Here is a 17,771-nt window from a genome sequence, read left to right as displayed (position 1 = left end):
GTTGGCATTTTTGGAAAAGATCTCATTGCATTGTGACCGATACTGGTTTCAGGAAGAAACTTTGTTCCAGCCACGGAGTACTGGGGCTACAAAAATAGCAGCGACATAACTAATGCACAAGTGTTCCAGGTAGCGGGAACTTTGAGCTCCCTCTAATACGTTCCATACATTTATATGGAAAAGCACTATGCAAATTTAAATAATAATAAAAATTACATATAATTCTGCTTCCCATGGGGAACAACACAGACATGAAACATGTTAAGAATCGTGGGGAGTTTCAAAGTATTTTCCCAATAAGTTTTCTTGCACCAGTTGTCTTCGCCTGTCTATTCTGTGATGAAAGTATAATTGGAAAACAAATGGCATCTGCAGGTTTCTCAAGTTAGTCTCCAATACAGGCATAGCAAGTAGCTGATCTAATTTCAAAGGTCAATAGCAATACATACAAATATAAGTAGACGGTTAAATCTTCCTGCTAGATCAGAGCACTATATTGATTGTACTTTAATCATTAATATGAGTAAGGGTATGAATTGTTAAATTTGTTAGATTTGAGCATTGCATCCCAAATGTAACTATTAATCAGTTTCAGGAAGGATTGAGAGAGAACTTCTGAAAGGCTTCCATACATTTATTCAATCAAAATAGGAGGTCAGGTACCATCATTAAAAATTGAAATACATGCCAAATATTTTAAAATAAATAAATGTTCTCTTCTGCACATTTGTCATAAAACATAGCTTTGTCTCTGAAGCAGTGTGCATTTATTTCAGAACACATATGCATATAAGTGTTGTAATAAAACCTTAAGGTTATTTACAAAAAGAATAAAACAATAAAATTCTCAGTAAAAAGGCTAAAAACAACCATTTAAAACGGTTAAAAAAAACAATTAAGATCAAGCAGCTATGCCATACAAAGTGCACTTCTACACAACCACTCAGAAGTAAATTCTGTGAATATCAGTGGGGCTTACTCCCAGGTGCACAGTAAAGGTAAAGGGAACACTGACCATTAGGTCCAGTTGTGACCGACTCTGAGGTTGCGGTGCTCATCTCGCTTTAGTGGCCAAGGGAGCCAGCGTACAGCTTCCGGGTCATGTGGCCAGCATGACCAAGCCGCTTCTGGCGAACCAGAGCAGCGCACGGAAACGCCGTTCCCGCCAGAAGGTACTTGGCACTTTGAAGTGATTTCGAACTGCTAGGTTGGCAGGAGCAGGAACCGAGCAACGGGAGCTCACCCCGTCACGGGGATTCGAACCGCCGACCTTCTGATCGGCAAGTCCTAGGCTCTGTGGTTTAGACCACAGCGCCACCTGCATCTCACAGGTGCATAGTACTACAGTCTAAATAAATGGAGATTACTTCTGTGTATTGGAAAGAATCCAGTGGAAGTTCGTAATGACTAAGGACTCGTCCACACTTCCACTTGTCCCATGTATAGAAAGCATGTGTCTGAGTGGTTTTCCACTTGTCCTGTGCTTTCTAGGCACGGATCCAAGTGATTTTGCCTTTGCTCCACTGCTTTTCTCTGAAAACCCTGCTCTCTCGTGCTAGATCGGAACAAATGTCAATCCAGAGAAAACCCAATTTGCTCCAATTCAGTAGTAAACAGATGGGTTTTCCGGGGAAACCGGTGGGACAAGCAGAAGTATGAATGAGCCCTAGGTTCTATTGAAAAGGGATTTAGGCATGTCTTTGCAAAAAAAATCCAGCTACACATACGAGAAACTGAGCCGTTGCACAGGTATCCCCAGGTTGAAAAGCCAAGCCCAGGAGCTATGTTTCCAGGGCTCAGCAATAGCCAAAAATCATCTTATTCAGGGACATAGTGAGAGGGGACAGTGGATAGTTGGCTGGCTTCAGCCTTCACTCCTCTCAGGCCCTGGCTTTGCACGCGCAACACTAATTGGTGTTCATTATATAGCTAACATTCAGAACATATGGAAACATGCTACTGTGAACATATGTATCTAGCTGGATCATGGTGTGAAGACTGCAATCCCAACCCAACTCTATTTGTGCCTTTAAAAGACGCAATTGGATGCGCCAGAATAAGGTTGGGAAAGCATCTTGCAATGCAAATCGCATTGAAAACAATGCTGTGTAGATAGATGCCAGCTATACAAGATGTACATTAGATTTATACCCAATCCAGCAAATGAGATGCACATAGGAGTTTGCTTACAGGGATAGATGTTCTTACCTAGATCCAATGTATGATGGTGTTGCTTGAATACAGACACAGTTTAAAGCAAATATGGATCAGAAAACATAATACTATGGGAGCATCATTATTTTATAAATCCCAGTATGTTTCTCATAATGAATTTGAACTATTCTACACAATGCACAAATCCACTTGTAATAAAAGATTTGGAACTTCACAATTTTTATATGAGTGAACTTGCTTAACTAATACTTCACTGATGGTTTGTTCTAAAATTAAGGCTTCAATATATATAAAAATAAATCTTTAAAATAGATAATTTGTATTTACAAGATTCTTTAAAAATATATTATAACAGAATAAATATAGTTTTGAAAGATAATGTTCACAAAGTTAACAGTTTTAAATCTGTAATGTGCAAGGTGTTTGTTGCTTCCTTGAAAGTGCCACCAACTGCCTTCAAAACACACTTTCCACGTTTTTTTCTTCCACTTTTAAGAGTGTACCAGAGGCGTAAAATCTGAAACTTCTTTTGGCCTAAGGATTTCTTCATGAGAACCTTGGAGTAGCTGCTTTGCATTTCTCATTTGTTCCTCAGATTCATTATCGTTTTTTGACTCCTCTGAAAGGACAATTATCTTGTCGTAGGACTGTTCTTCTCCTTGAGACTGAGATGCAAGAAACTGAGAACTGTAAAAAGGCTTGCTTAAAAACTGGGAGGGGAAAAAAAGAGAAGAAAGATGAAGGAACTTGTTTTTTTCTGATCATTCCTGCTGCTTTTAAGAGACGCTTTAAACCAGGCATACAAATTTCCTATTTTCTGGTTGTCAGGAAAGACTAAAACGTTAATCCAGGTGACTAACTGTCCATTACAATTCTAAGAATCTCAAAATCTCAATGCTTTTTCTTACCCTCAAGCTACAGATAGTGCCCTATAAACTATTATTTTTGGGGTGTCAGCATCATGGAAGAAATTCTTAAACTGAAGTACAGTGGGCAAATAAATAGTAGGTATTATTCATCCATATGTGGAAGAGGATCTGCATGGGCCTCAATGGAGCCATTGGAGTCCCATTTCCCCACTGGCTCCCAGACGTATGCATATAGTCAAAGTGCGCTGTTCAGTCATATCTGAAATGAGCAGCTTCTTTGTGCCTCACAAAGAGCAATTTGGTGAGATAATGGTACATTTTGACACCATAGAGAACTTCAGTGAGTGTCACCATCTGATGGGACATTCAGAAGAAAGGATTATGATACACCAATGGAGGAAAAATGACCACATTATTGCAGCTTTCCTATGATATGTTTTTTTAATTGGGCTTAAACAAACCGAAACTATAGAGGGTTGTACTTATATTTACATATCTTGGATCTCCATGGAGAATAATTGGTTAATGGATGGATTGAGTTTTTAATTAGTTTTAGCAACAGATTTTTAAGTAAAGTGTAAAGTACAAATGAACAAACCTCTATGAAATGTTGTGGTAAATAATACGAAGGTAAGAAGATGTATTTGGCCCATCGATAAACATGTAAAATCATAAAGCAGATGAAAGGTAACAAAGCCAACACTGATAGCAGGATAATAGTCAGCTGCACTGTATTTATACCTGCATGCGGGGGGGAGGGGGAGGGAAAGAAACTGTTAATTCCTTTTGGAGTATATCACAGAGGTACATATTCCCCAACCCCTCACTTTCCTGTTTGAAAATTTAAATACTTCATAAGACATTTCACAATAAAAAAAATTACAACTAAGACAATATTTACATTTGTTGATAGAGGCACAGAAGAAACGAAAATAAAATTTGGTCTGTTGTAAGCTTGTCTCATTTTAGCCAGCCACTTTCAGATGTAGAGTTCTTCTGTTCTATATAATAATTTTTTGTGCCTTCAAATCAAAGTCTGAAAGGCCTGACATGTTATAGGACATGGACCATGGGTAAAGTCCTTATGCACGTAAGCTTTTCATGTGCATCTGGACAAACTTAAATGCACTTACCAAGTGTGCTGGGTGGTCCATTCAACTGCTGACAGTATGAGGACACCTGCATGTTAACATTCCACTGGCATGTGAATGGGCATATGCATTAAGAACACAAGAGTCTAGATCAGCTCAGGGGGCATCTAGTCCTGCAACCTGTTCTCATAGTGGCGAACCAGATGCCTATGGGAAGCCTGAAAGCAGGACATGAGCCCAACAGCATTCTTCCCACTTTTGATCCCCAGCAGCTGGCATTCAGAGATATACTGCCGGACAGTGGAGAAAGAACATAGCCGCTGTGTCTAGTAGCCATTAAGTGTATTCAAACATGACTTGGTCAAAATCTCAGATTGGCAAGTGCTGACCCTATGGCCCAAATCAGACCTTTGTTTTTGCTTCAATAGGAAGATGCCCTAGTTCTTCCTAGTTTGGATGTGCTTCAGGAGCACAAAACTGAAGTATTAAAACCAAGATTCTTAGCTCATGCTCACTTACTTGAGTGTAAATGACATGAAATTCAGAAGGATTTATTTGTGAGTGACCGACCATGCATAGGATTAGCCTAGATGTTTTAAATAAATCTAAACACAAATCAGTGAGGTTTCACTTTAATTCAATCCATAAGTGGGGTGTGGGGTGTAGAAAGAGAACAGACTTTAAAAATGTCCTTTATGAATAGGTATTCAATCCATTAAATATTACCATTGTCAGTTGTAGTGATACATAAAGCGTTACTCCAGTCCCCATTTTTATTTAATTCAACAATAAATGCTTGAGCCTGAAGGCAATATGTTGTCCCAGGATCCAGATCAGGCAATGTTTTAGAAGACTGTGTTATATTCACATATCTAACCTAGTATGAAAGTAGGAAATTGACAAATGAGAATCTTAACAGCACAATCCTATCCTCCTTTCTAGGTCCTGCCCTTTCCCTTAAATCAGAAAGCTATGCTTGGAAAGCTAGCTGGAGCCTACTGGCTCTGACCCACTTCCTACAAAACCTCTTATTGTTTTGTGCCACAGCTTAAGGTTTCTGTACGTCAAAAAACATATGGCAAAGGATGCTGTCCCTTTTCAACCCTTCCCAGTGATGAAAGAATAAGGTGCTAAATCCTTATCTTAGAGAGGCCTGATTCTCCCATCCTACAAATCACTCATTACAAATCACTACCAGCAGCACACTTCTGTACCAGTAATAGAATGTTAGTAGAATAGACTCCTGCTGGAAAACTTACTTAGAAACTAACGTAGCCTGGTTGACCCTGTCAGTGCTATCTAATGATCAAGTTTAAGTTTTTGAGACACAGAACTCACTAAAGCTTTCCTGTACTTGTTTATGTAGCAACATATTTAAATCACCATAACAGATTCACTCTACCTGTTCACCATCATAATCTTTCTTCCAAATTCGCATCTTGTAAGTCACAAAACCATGGCCATAAAAATGTTTTATGGAATATTTGCCACCATCTCTAGAAACAAGTGGGTCTGTGATTTGTACAATCAAGACCCCGGGTGTTGTAGCTTCAGCTTGTACAGCAGGTGGTTCAATGATTGCTAAATGAAGTGGAGGAAAACAAAAGTTAACAAATTTGTTTGTTTTTACTTTGCTCTTAGATCCATTTAAATATGCAGTACATCATATAAAAAGTTTGCTTTTTTTTCACATGAGAAAGCACGAGAAAGCATTTTATATAGAATGAAACACTAGGGAAGACCAAGGATGAGGGCAGGAAGTGGCACCTGAATAGTTGTGGCACCATAAGAACACTATGTTATTTCTGCTTTTGCTAAGAACAAAAGCAGGAGTATGGAATGTTTTCATTGCCTCATCTTTTCAACTTCTTTTGAGGTTACATCGTCTCTGTTGAACAGATGGATGCAGGTTCAGTTTGTTAAACATGAATAAGAATGGTGCTTAATTTTGAGGGACTGATAGTTTATGCATTAATCGACTGTGCTCTACCAAAATGCCTCTAGTTATAAGCAGCTTCATTGCTATGGCTACTGAACCAAATTTCTATGTCCATGACTGAGAACAGGTTTCCTGTGGATTTTCCCAGGAAAGGTCTGGGGTCATAGTCTACATATGTTTTTTGAAGCTTTATGACAGAGTATAATCAAGCACACCATATTTCTCATTATATCATAAATGATCTGCACTTCCTCTCAAAGCACCTCAGCTACCTCTAGTTGTTTCTTAATGGATGCCTTGCGAATCGATTACCAAGAAATAATGCCCGCAACTACTTTTTGGATTCAGAAATGAAGAAATAAAATATATACAGGCCCACTTATTCTCTGGCTCCAATAGCATTTGAATGGTTTCAGAAGTATTTATTTTGGTTATAAAAAGGTCCAAATGCGTGTCACATTTTGTGCACACCAACAAGCTAACCATCGTAATATTCCGAAACTGCAATTAGTAACACTAGCTTGAGAGACAGAATGTGAAAATGACTGTGGGGCCATGTCCCCACCCCAACCCTCCAGTATTTTGACATAGCTATTTTGACTCAGCTTTCACAAGCCTTTCTCAGTGCATTGTTCAAACACAGCAGGGAAATACCCTGCTTTTTTTATTCAGAGCGGGTGTAGGAAGGGGACTGCCTTCAGGGTAAGATCTATAGAGAAAGTTTGCAGATAGCATACAACTGTTTAAGTGGACAAATAAATGGGCTCAAATTATAAATCCTTTGGGAACACCAATTGGGAACCTGTGGTTGTGGGCTTATAAAACTAGCTGCTGAAAGAGTACTTTGGATGAAGTAATCCAGGTACGTCAGATAAATTGAAACTAAAATGAAAAGTGAAACTATTCCAAAGGGCACAACGAGCCAAAGAGGCCCACAGAAAGCTGTACAAGCAAAGGAGCGGAATCCTAGGAGTGTGCCAAATCAGAGCAAAGGTTGTCCATGGGAAACTCTCATAGTCTATGAAAAACACAGACATTTTACTAAGTTGAACATGGTCTTGGAACTTATGCACAGTATCCAACATAAGCTGAGTCCTCTGAGCATACTTAGGTAGATATCACCCTGTGCCTTTTTCTTTGCTCTAATTGGTCTTAACTAACCCTTCACCAAGAAACCATATTGTTAAGCCAGACAACACAACCTTTAAAAATAATATTCCAGTGAACTTGAATCTTCACTTACTGTCACTGAATGGTGTGAAGGTGATGTTTACCCAGTCTGATCGCTCCTCCTCAACTTCAGTTCTAAGTCTTACAATGTAACTACCATGTATAGGGATACTTGAAATATTGCACTTTGTGACGTCAGTTCTTTGGCATAAATCAGTGAACCCATTTCCATATCTGTAAAAATGGAAAGAAAATCAATGTGTTATTGAGGAAAGAATAGCTCTCTCTCTCATTTCAGGCAACAATTCATTTTCAATTCTTACTCTTGTATAATCAATGCATCATTTGAAACATCTATCATGCGGTATCCTTGGGCAGCTCCCAGTGCCCTTACAGAGCCCAGTAGCGATGACTGCTCTGGAGGCCCTTATCTCCCCACTCCCAGGCTAGCCTCCACAGTGCTAAGTGGCTGCATCAAGCTATCCTTTAATTCCCCTTTATCCCCCTGCCCCAGCATCTCTGGGGCATAGTGAGAAATCAATAGGGTGCCTAGACCTAGCCATACCACACTTTTTAAAGCGCTGCCTCTACAGCAGTCACCAGGGACCATTGATAGAGAAAGGTGGCCAACACAGGAAACTTTGGCCAAGGGCTCCACAAACCTGGAGCTGACCCTGGCACATTCCTTTTCCCCTCCCTTGCACCAAAGCATCTAAGACAGGGGGAGGGGTGGCCGTGGAAGTCTCCACAACTACAAGAAGGTGGCCTCGGGGGGGGGGCGGGGAACTAGCTGTCGACAAAGAAGATGTGCTGTGTTCTATGGCCTCTGTGATGCCCTTCCATAAATCATATGATTGTGCCCTTAAAATAAACTATCAAAATTATAAGCCATTTCACTCACACATACACTTTATACTGAACTGTGTAAGTCATGCTTCCTTTGTGAAAATGAGGTGGATCCCACTGGAGAAAAGTGTCGAACATAACTGAATGAAGTCTTACATTCTGAGGTTCTGGTACCATCCCATGCACTGTAAATACAAACATGACATGCTGTTTAAATACCGGTATGTGGCCTTGAATTTCTTTCACTGGTTGGGAAAATACATTTAAACAATTGAGGATACAAATGTGGTTTATTCTTTCCTCCTACGCTTTTTATTTATTTTCATGGTACAGAGTATAAATTTTGAGAAAAGAATTGTTACAACAGTAAACAACAAGTAACTTGTCCTGATAAAATTACAGACTTTTATCACGCCATGTGTTAAAGTTTTGCTTGATTACTCTAAGAGATCACACCACATTTCCCCGTGAGTACTGGGTGGATTCCTTCCACAGTCTGAACAATTGATGTATTCAACAAACGTTTGCCATATGTTATAAAAGGTATATGGGTTGTGTTTGCCCTTTGCCACTCTCACCTGGCATGTTAGTTTCTCAGCCAATGCTATTGACCATAGTCTGTTATACCAAGAATCAATGTTTTCATCACCGGTTTTCCAACATCTGGCTATCTCCATAAGAGCAGCAGTCAAAAGAAAGGCTAAGAGGTGATCTTTAGAATAATCATGAGCAGACAGGATCCTAAGCCCAAGTAGTGCTAGTGCAGGGGACATTTCAATTGTTTTGTTGTATACAAAGCTTATTAATCCTCCTACTCTTAAAGCAGCCTCCCCCAACCTGGTGACCTCCAGATGTTTGGGCTACAGCTCTCATCAGCTCCAGCCAGCAAGGGTGGCTAGGGTTGAGGGGATTTGTAGTCTAAAACATCTGGTGGGCACCAAGTTGGCAAAGGCTGTTCTAAATCGTCACCATCCATTTGTCATTGTTGCTACTTCTTTATTAAGATACAACCTCATCTGTATCACCTCACCTGTTGTGTTATTTTTGGTTCTGAGATTTACAGCATGATAAATTTATTCAGAAAATGAAGGTATGGAAGGAAGGTCAAATTTAAATCACAGAAGGATGGAAGAAAACATAGGGATATGTAATAAGGAATATTGAAAGATGGAAGAAAGCATCATATCAAGGATGTCAGAAATATAGAATATAAAAGTAGTTAACCAGCATTACTGAATACAAAACGCAGAGCAGCCAGCCCTGCCATTAGGCAGAGGGAAGCAAGAAGAAGCATACTCAGAAGAGACCAATGAATCGTGACAAATCAATATATGTTACAGGAAAATGGAATTTGGTTAAATATTAGGGGGGGGGGGAAATTCATTATGAAAGTGGTCTGCGAAAGGCTTCAACTGGCGGTTATCCAGAAAGGGCTGAACAAACATCTCTTTGTGAAACTTTGGCATTTTTCTTAGAGTCAAGGGCTGCATAGATGGCTGAAGTTCCTTGTACTCCCTTTTATGATTTATGAGCTGATTTCTGTCAATACTTGCTGAAGCTTTTGTTTTTTAACTAGAAGGCAGAAAACAGGTTTTTTTTAAAAAAAGTAAAATACAAGAATATATGGTAAAATATGTTGTGAAATAGTTCAATTGCAGTCTGAAAATGCATTTGATCAGCAGTGAATTTTCAGTATCAGTTTACTCAATCTTGTAAAATACCATGATTGTTCAAGTGCTATGACTCGAGAATGAATCATATTATATTACACCCATCAGCTAGTTCATGGTGCATGGCTATCCTTCCTTGTTCTTTGTATGTTTTTCAACTTATCTTAGTTGCTACAAAACTGAAACTAGAAAGTGTTCCATTATTTTCACAGTGGATAAAAATGATCTTCAAGAGGTATTTTAATGATGATCTCATTATTTCAGCTCTCAGTTCGGATTCGTTGCCTATAACAACTGCAGGTCATTACAATATAGCAAAAGAAATATATCTACTACCTTGATCTTATGAAGCAATTTCACTTTCCTCCTTGTATCTTTCTGATCAGTACCATTAAGTGTGGCATAAACCAGGGCTGGAGTACCTTTTTAAAGTCTGAGGGCCACACTCCCCTTCTGGGCAACCTCCCAGGGGCCACATGCCATTGGTGGGCAGGGCCAGAGGCAAAAGTGAACAGAGCAATGAAGGGGAATTCTTCCTTTGTACAGTAGTCAAGTTTCTACACACATACCCCTAGCTACCCTCCATCCAGCCGAGCAAGAAGCATTGCCACAATCTAGTAGTTTGGCATTTTTAAGTTAGCCTCTGGCAACCTGGTGATTGGACTATAACTTACAGCTGTGCTGGCTGGGGGGCAGATGGGTGTTGTAATCCAAGATATATGAAAGCCGGTGAAGGCTGAAATTCCACTTATTTCAGCAGGATCTAAATGCACAAAATGTACCAACTACATTACTTTTGCAGTGAAAGACCACTTTTAGTAAGTACAGTGGTACCTCGGGTTAAGTACTTAATTCGTTCCGGAGGTCCATTCTTAACCTGAAACTGTTCTTAACCTGAAGCACCACTTTAGCTAATGGGGCCTCCTGCTGCTGCTGCGCCGCTGGAGCACGATTTCTGTTCTCATCCTGAAGCAAAGTTCTTAACCTGAAGCACTATTTCTGTCCTGATAAAATTCTGGGTTAGCGGAATCTGTAACCTGAAGTGTATGTAACCTGAAGCGTATCTAGCCCGAGGTACCACTGTACTGTGAATTAACAATACAAAGCATTATACAATATTTTTGTTCACAGTGGTTTAATTACTGGGTAAAAGCAATTGCAATGTAATGTACACAAGAATGTGGGATTCAAAGATGTTTGGCTCTAGAAGTTTCCATATGAAAGAACTTTCTACAACTATGAATGCAAGATGCAGAATGGACTATGCTATGCCACTATCTGCATAGAATAAAGAGATCCAAACTCATCTGTTTTGCCTTACAAGTGGGAATGGAATCAAGAGTCAGCATTGTCTGGTACCTGCTGAGGCTCACACTCTAGCAGGGAGCCCCTTGTCAAGCATCACAGTCTCCCTATCCTGCTGGTTCTCTTCCTTGCTGTTGCTGCCTATCCTCATGCCCTCCCCAAGCACTGACTGAATGAGAAGAAACCACTGCCTCCATTCATCTTTCACTCTTCCACTGGGCTGACCAGTTGGACTGACTGGCTGGACACAGAGGAAGACAACAGATGACTGGGCAGTGGCAAGAAGGAGGTATGCCCATTTCTGGAAAGGCATCTTGCCCAAAAGCCACTATTTATTAAATCTGTATACCACTCTTCATGAGTCTGACCAAACTGCGGGAGACAGTGGAAGACAGAAGTGCCTGGCGTGCTCTGGTCCATGGGGTCACGAAGAGTCGGACACGACTAAACAACAACAACAAAACCACTCTTCGTCCTAAGATCTCAGGGCGGTTCACAGCATAAAAACACAGGATAAAAATACAAAATACATAATAAAAACATGAACAAAACCAAAACAAACCAGTAATCCCCATCTCCCTTCAAAAAGCCCTATGAAACCCTGGAGCCAGCAATGTTTTCAACATGACTTTCAGTAGCATGCGGCTATAATCAACCGTTAGGTGCTTGCCATTTTACACACTGGGCTATGAAAAAATAAGCAGTCCTAATCTCACTACAGGCTTTGATTTGTTAACATAATAACTGTCTTCTTGGATTAGACAGGGAGTTGATCATTCCGTCTCCAGCTGTGGACAACAAGGTGCCTCTGAGAACCTTATAATCAGAGCACGATCGAAGTATCAATCCTCTTTCATTCCTTTACACAGGCATTCCATTCAGCTGACTTCACTGAGAAGAACCATGACTGGATTTGTTCTCCATGAATTTGTTTAATCACTTTGTAAACAGCATCTATCCGCCTATTATAGGAAAATTTCACAACTATCAATCAGGGGGTGTGGTGTCAAATTTTATTATCTATGAGAAATGGATGGTTGCATCAGAACCAACAACCCTAAGATTAATAAAAAAGAAAGAAAGACAGATGGCTGTGTAGCCCATAAGAAAAATTCCAAAATCCATATTAGGGCAACATCTTTATTAAGCCAGTCAAACTATCACAAGATAGTGTGCCAATGTTCAGATTTTCTAGAACTCTTCATCCAGACTATGGCAAAGAAAGGAAGTGTGGGTTCATGCAGGTGCATAAAAGATGGGGAGAAACCAAAAATTAACCCATTTAAAACCTGAGGTACCAAGCCCATATACTACCTGGATCTTAATTGTATAAAGGAAGTCAGTACTGTGTGCAATCTCACATGTTCTACACAACTTCTATATGACTATATTGTCCCAAATAGTGCAATGAGAAAATACGTTCTAATTACTGACGCTGCTGTTCAGTTATGAGCTGTACACTTACAGTTATATTGGTAATAAAAAAAGACACTTGGTTTTAGTAACATTTCTATGAAAGCATCAATCACAGCTTTCTATTGCTTAAAGTCTTGGTGTTCTTTCACATATTTTAGTGTGTTTCCTTCTAGTTTCATCAGATAAACTGAACTATGGCTTGGATCCAGACTTGCATTAATGGTGGTATGCCACTTCGGCAAAAGGGAAGTCTCTCTTACCACCTCTATTTCCATAAGAACTTAATCTGCTGAGTCAGGCCATCTAATCCAGTGTTTCCCAACCGGTGTTCCGCGGCACACTAGTGTGCCGCGAGACGTTGCCTGGTGTGCCGTGGGAGGGAGGCGGGCGAGTCGGGCGGCGAGAGGCGGGGCGGCGGCGGCGAGGATCCGCGTTGAGCCGGGGGCGGCTCCGCGGTGGTGGTGCCGAGGTTTCTCTCTCCATTCTCCCCTCACACACACACACAGGAAATAACACAGGATCAGCTGACAGGACCCGGCCAATGGGGCGGCGGCGGGGCAGCGCGCGCAAAAGGGAGGAGCGCGAGACAGCGGACGAGGAGGAGGCCGGCATGTCCGGGCAGCAGCAGCAACAACAGCAGCAGCAACTCCCGGCGACGGCTCCTCAAGCCCCGGGCAACCCTACTCCCTCACCGGCCTCGGCCGCCCTCCTGCTCCACCCGCCGCCGCCTCCCCCGCCGCCGCCGGCCACCTCGGCCCCGCCGCCGCCCCCTCCTCCGCCCGCTATCGCCGCCACCACCACAACAGCCGCCGCCGCCGCCTCAGCTTGGCCCATGCCTGCTGGGAGCGGCGGCGGCAGCAGCAGCAGCAGCGCCCCGGCGCCCTTCCCTCCCGGCATGACGCTGCGCGCTGACGTCACGGGGCTGTAATGGTGGTGTGCCTCAAGATTTTTTTCATCAAACAAGTGTGCCTTTGCCCAAAAAAGGTTGGGAAACACTGATCTAATCCACAGCATCCTGTTCCCACAGGAGCCAACCAGTTGTGTGGGAAGCCTGCAAGTAGTTGGACATGAGTACAACAGCACTCAGCCCACCTGTAATCCCCAGGAACTGACATTCAGAGGCATGATGAACCCAGTGCCACCCAATAATAGACGAAGCATGGGTGAGTAAGGCAATGAGGCGGCACTTTCTTGAGGAGCAGCCACCAACTGTTTTGCTTTGCTTGCTCACTGTGAATGACACCGTTGAGCTCAATCCTTCCTGCTGTGTTACCCAAAGAGAGAGGATGTGTGATCAGGAAGAGACTTCCAGTCGGAAAGAATAGGTACGGCATCAGAGGAAGTGTTGATTGCAAGTGAAAGAGGAACATTGAGCAACTATGTGGAGGCAGCAGCTACTCCAGAAAAGAGGACTACTTGATCACCTGCCCTCTCTCACTGGGCAACAAGAGGATGGAGAAGAGGATTGGGCTCCTTAGGCCCAATCCGTGCCTCTTCTTGCACCACTAATATGGAGCCGTGCCTGTTCTTGCACCACTAATATGGAGAGCGCAGGGAAGCCAGCAAAGATGAGATTTCCACAACCAACCAGCTATGCTGCACTGCTGGGGTGGGGGTGGGGGCAAGCAACTGGGTACAGGTAGCTATTTGCACTCTCTTTAGGCAGCTCCATGCACCCCACCCTCACTGCTGATGTCCAAAGAGGATGAGCGAGAGATGGGATTGAGTAGTAACTTGTCTTGTTTGCTAACTTCCTTCCCTACCAAGCGGCACAGCTCAAAGGAGAAAAAACTGGGAGGATGAGTGTGTACTCCAGGGGGCTTCATGGCTGTGTGTTCCCCCTCACCTGCATCATTCTAGCTTCCAGTGCAGGTCAAAGGAAGTGAGGAGAGAGGCATATTTACTGCTTGATTGCACCAGCAACAACTGCTGGTGAACTGCTTTTTCTTCAAACGTACTGTGACAGTGTCAAACACATTTCTTTAAAATTGTGTTTAATGTAAGGCACAGTGTGACCTAAAAAACTGATTTAAGTTTCACGAAAGCTACAGCTGTTCCATCCAACTATGACAGGCACTGGAGTTTCTATAGGGTGTGTCTGGTCACTGTCTAAGCCGAGTGGGTTGATTTAGATCAATTATTTAGATCTCTAAGGGGGGGGGGGAGAGGAGAGAGACCAATTTAAATCAGTTTCCCATTGATACTTCTTTATATGTTTCCTAAACAACGGTGCCAATCTGACTTGTAAACCATGTTAATTCGCAGCTGCTTGTAAAAAAGCCAACAAAAGTTACTGACATGCAAACTACCTTGTTGAGAGCTGGCAGGGCAGGGATATAAAACTGCATTCCTATGCTGGGCATGGAAGAGGACTCCCTCCTCCAGCTGTCTATTTGGTTTATTTGCCAAGCACAAAGGAGGAACAGAGCAACCTGTCCAGCAAGTCCACTTGCCTGCATGAAATGCCTGGTCACTTATGGCAACCAACGCAAAAGTGAAAAAGATCATTATTACACTTTTGTTTCATTATTGCAACCAGATCCTCTGTCTTTCACTTTGAAGGACTGGTCTGAATGAACTTAAATCATAGTTAAACTATGGTTTAAATGGGAATGCACTGCATACGTATTGGTGCACACAGCTGCTTCACTCCTCTCCTGCTCCTGATGAGCTTCCAGGAAACAAGTTGTGGTCTAACTTAGCATTGCTTCCAAATCCAGGCTCATTGCTTGTTTTTTTAAAAAAATGAGTCAAGAACAAACCTTGGTTATGGTTTATGGGAAAGAAACAAACCAGAACCTGAGTTCAGGTGCAACGCTATGCCAGACTATGGCTTAGTTCTCAGCAGCAGCAAGACCCACAGAAGAAGCGCCCTGTGCAAAAACACCCCTATGTGTTTCTGAGGCTCCGTGTATACACACTGTCAGCGGTGTGCATCAACATGTGTGCACAGCAGGCTACGACAACAAACCATTGCCTGGGAGCCTCCAATCTGCCTTTGATCTCATCCCCACCCACCTTTTTCTGTTTTAACAGTACAAATTCTACAAACACCTTCCATATCTCCTCAGAATCATTTCTCCTGCATGTTCCCTGTCTTACCTTAAAGGCACTTGTTAATTTATCATTAACATACCATTACACCTCCTTATACCATACTAATGTACCTCTTTATACCATTACAGTGGTACCTCTGCGGATGGGATCCGTTCCGGAGGTCCGGTTGGATCCCAAGGTTTCCGCAACTTGTGGATCGCTTCTGCGCATGCAAGCTCTGCAAAACCCAGAAAAATACTTCAGGGTTTGCTGCATTCGCAACCTAAAGTTTACTTAAACAGACGGTTACGTAACGCGAGGTACTAATGTATTCCATTTTATATTCTGCTTGCCCCTTCCACTTCCTAGCTATAATAATTTGTGCTGCTGTCAATAAATTTGTGAGCCTGCGAACCTTCCACCCCATCGTAATGCTACCTCTGGACTTTCAATCACTTTTAACCCAGTGATAACCCTGTTATTTCTTTAAACACCCTTTGCCCCCCAAAATGTACATATTTACACCCCCACCTCATGTGAACATAATTCCCAGCATCCCCTCCAACATAACATCGAATATTCCTTATTTGATTTAATTTGACCAGTGTTAAATACCTTCTCAATTTATGATAATTTTCTTTTATTCCTATAGACAACATTTCCACGTACTTTCACCCATATTTTCCTCCAGCTTTGACTATCTGCCCTGTCATCTCCTTTCCCCACACCCCTTTTAATTGATCTTCTTGATCTTCCATTTCTACTAATGTTTTATAAATCTCACTGGTTCCCTCGCCCCCGCCTTCTGATGACTCCAGGCTTGCCATAGGTCCGGAAAATCCCCGATGGCGAAACAGCTCAAGTAGCTTAAAATCTGGGTTTGTTCCCAAACAATTTGGGTGGTTTCCTAAAAAAAACCTCAACAACTTTGCGGCTGTGTCAGGAATTTTACTTTTCGAAATATAGCAACGCCTGATAGCGGGCAGCAGCCGGACACATGCGCGGGAGGCGCAGAGAAATCTCGTCCGAATTCCGAGGGAAAACAGCAGCTTCTGGCCGGCCGCTCCCAGAAGTAACCCCAGGAAGCCCTGGACGTGAGGAGGTACCCTTTCCTTACCTGACCAGAAGAGGCAGCTGCAAATGAGGCAGGGCCAGCCTCGTGGGTCCATCTCCCACGAAGGCTCGCTTCCCGAGGGGGCAGTCGATGCCCCCCGAAGCCCTGCAGAACTCGCCTGGGCGGACTGCTCCGTAAGGCGCCCGCACGGCTCTCTCGGAGCGCCTCAGTCACGTCCGGGCGCCTCCTCCTCCGACCTCTCCCTTCTCCTTTCTGCGCTTGGCTCCCCTCATAGCGCCCAAACCGCGTGGCCTCAGCCCAGCGCGACCACTTCCTCGCGCGCGCTGTCTGGAAGCAGCCCAGGTGAACCTCGCTCCCCGGACGAAACACACGGGAACTCCCGCCTCCCGACGCTGCCCTGGGAGGCGGGAGGCAGCAACGGAGCCGCGCCCTCAGCGCCCCTGGCGAGCCAACAGCGCCCAGCAAACGTCGCAGGTGTTGCTGCTGCTGCTGCTGCTGTGTGTCCCTACGGCCTATGAAGCCCGCTCAGGAAGTGTTGTGGCAGCCAGGAGCTGTAAAGAGGAATCATTCCTCTTTTGCCTCAAGCCATCACATTATCTGAACGCAGGGACCAAATTAAGATAGGGGACTGCTTTTCATAGCCAACTCATCACAAGCCCCTCATAATTAGATATTCCCAGGTGAACAAACAACACTGAATTTATTAAAACCAATTCGTCCTCAATCAAGAACATAAGAAGAGACCTGCTGGATCAGGCCCAAGGGCCATCTAGTCCAGGATCTGTTCTCACATTGCTCAGCCAGAAGCCCAATGAGCAGCTCACAAACAGGACCCGACTGCAGCCACACTTTGGCCACTTGCGATTCTTAGTGAATGGTGTTCAGAGGCATACTCTACTGATCCACTGCTACTATGGCCACTCAGCAGGGAAAATACCCACACCACCAGCAACCCAGAAAAATACATTGCGCTCTCACTGATTTGTTCTCATCCAGGGGGATAACTTTAGTCACAGCCAAGTACACATGCCCTTGATTACTTGCTGCTACTGCTGCTCTGTGTATATAATAAATGGATAAAAAGCTGATTTGGCTGGCATATTGCACTTGGTGCATTCAGCCACATGCTGGGTAACTTTGCTGCAAATGTCTGTTTTCACTCTTTCATTTACCTGATTC

General features: G+C 43.0%; 1 protein-coding gene across 2 annotated transcripts; it reads right to left on the bottom strand.

The window, feature by feature from the left end:
- Positions 1–619: 619 nt before the first annotated feature.
- Positions 620–17,048, bottom strand: IL10RB (interleukin 10 receptor subunit beta). Of its 2 annotated transcripts, none has more exons than XM_028727060.2 (7): positions 16,635–17,048; positions 8,146–8,275; positions 7,318–7,478; positions 5,538–5,716; positions 4,862–5,012; positions 3,643–3,785; positions 620–2,885 (listed from the first exon to the last, which is right to left on the bottom strand). In XM_028727060.2, exons 1-7 carry the CDS (start codon positions 16,684–16,686, stop codon positions 2,667–2,669), a joined length of 1,035 nt encoding a protein of 344 aa, XP_028582893.2. In that variant the 5' UTR covers positions 16,687–17,048; the 3' UTR covers positions 620–2,666. The 2 variants fall into 2 exon arrangements, with proteins under 2 accessions (XP_028582893.2, XP_028582894.2); XM_028727061.2 differs by having other exon boundaries at positions 8,152–8,275; positions 16,635–17,046.
- Between the last annotated feature and the right edge of the window lie 723 nt (positions 17,049–17,771).

The sequence above is a fragment of the Podarcis muralis genome, chromosome 4, assembly GCF_964188315.1.
Source record: "Podarcis muralis chromosome 4, rPodMur119.hap1.1, whole genome shotgun sequence".
Classification (NCBI taxonomy): domain Eukaryota; kingdom Metazoa; phylum Chordata; class Lepidosauria; order Squamata; family Lacertidae; genus Podarcis; species Podarcis muralis.
This window is presented reverse-complemented; position numbering and strand designations above follow the sequence as displayed.

Excerpts from the sequence above, each read along its gene's own strand:
- IL10RB (XM_028727060.2), bottom strand. The coding sequence starts at position 16,686 with ATGGACCCACGAGGCTGGCCCTGCCTCATTTGCAGCTGCCTCTTCTGG. Across the intron at positions 5,717-7,317 it reads CTTCACACCATTCAGTGACA|CAATCATTGAACCACCTGCT; the intron begins GTAAGTGAAGAT and ends CACTTCATTTAG. Across the intron at positions 3,786-4,861 it reads TATCACTACAACTGACAATG|GTATAAATACAGTGCAGCTG; the intron begins GTAATATTTAAT and ends CCCCGCATGCAG.